Source organism: Diaphorina citri, unplaced genomic scaffold (genome assembly GCF_000475195.1).
Source record: "Diaphorina citri unplaced genomic scaffold, Diaci psyllid genome assembly version 1.1 scaffold6356, whole genome shotgun sequence".
Taxonomy (NCBI): Eukaryota; Metazoa; Arthropoda; class Insecta; order Hemiptera; family Psyllidae; genus Diaphorina; species Diaphorina citri.
The window spans coordinates 1-738 of record NW_007383732.1 but is presented as its reverse complement, the minus strand read 5'-3'; the positions used below and the strand labels follow the sequence as shown (position 1 = coordinate 738).

Sequence of the window (738 nt, the reverse complement as noted above, 5' to 3'; positions counted from 1 at the left end):
AGACAGAAGAGGGAAGGACACGGTGGGTCTAGGAAGAAAAAAGAGAGAGAGAGAGAGAGAGAGAGAGAGAGAGAGAGAGAGAGAGAGATAGTAGGTAATAACTTTACATATGAGTATTAAGATTTGATCTTGTAATTTTGCCATCCCCCCCAAAAAATGGAATTTAAGGAATAGGGGGGGGGGAGGGGGGGGGGGGGGGGGGGGGAAGTTAGTTCAGGAGGAATCAGTTAGGTAGCTGTAGAAAGAACTTAGGAAAAGAGCCTTAACATGGTCCCAAAACTTGGAAATATTGATTTTATGGGGTCCCCGGAAGCCTTCTTGATCCCAAAATCCTAGGAGTTACTGAGTTTTAAGGTACTTAACATGTTTGCCAAATTTCGCCACAATCCGCTAACCCAACTATGAGTTATGGACTTTTATGGTTTTTTATGGGTTTGATAGAGGGAACCGAGACATGGAAGGTGTTATCGTCCCGAAATCAAAGAGAAAAGGACAGTATAGCAGAGAGCCAGTCGTTCCGAGAACGAACATTATGAGTTCAGGATAAAATCCGACCCGGGCGGCGCTCTACCAAATAGGCTGGTTTGACACAATCTCATATGTGTGTAAAGATAGAACAAAAAAAAACTTACCAGGGGGTTGATTAGGGAACGTAGCAAAGGGTGGGGCCCAGCCATAGTAGCCTTGAGGTGCAGGGGCGTAGGCAGGGGGCGGAGCTTGGTACCAGGGTCCTGTGGG

General features: G+C 46.5%; 1 protein-coding gene across 1 annotated transcript in view; it reads right to left on the bottom strand.

The window, feature by feature from the left end:
• The window catches only part of LOC103521954 (extensin-2-like), a gene marked incomplete at its 5' end in the record, with an annotated part of 10,288 nt that extends 9,556 nt beyond the window's left edge, over positions 1-732 (bottom strand). The window contains one exon of the mRNA XM_008487057.2: positions 633-732. Within this exon, the coding sequence (XP_008485279.3) occupies positions 633-732 (100 nt within the window). The remainder of the gene's footprint in view (positions 1-632) is intronic.
• Between the last annotated feature and the right edge of the window lie 6 nt (positions 733-738).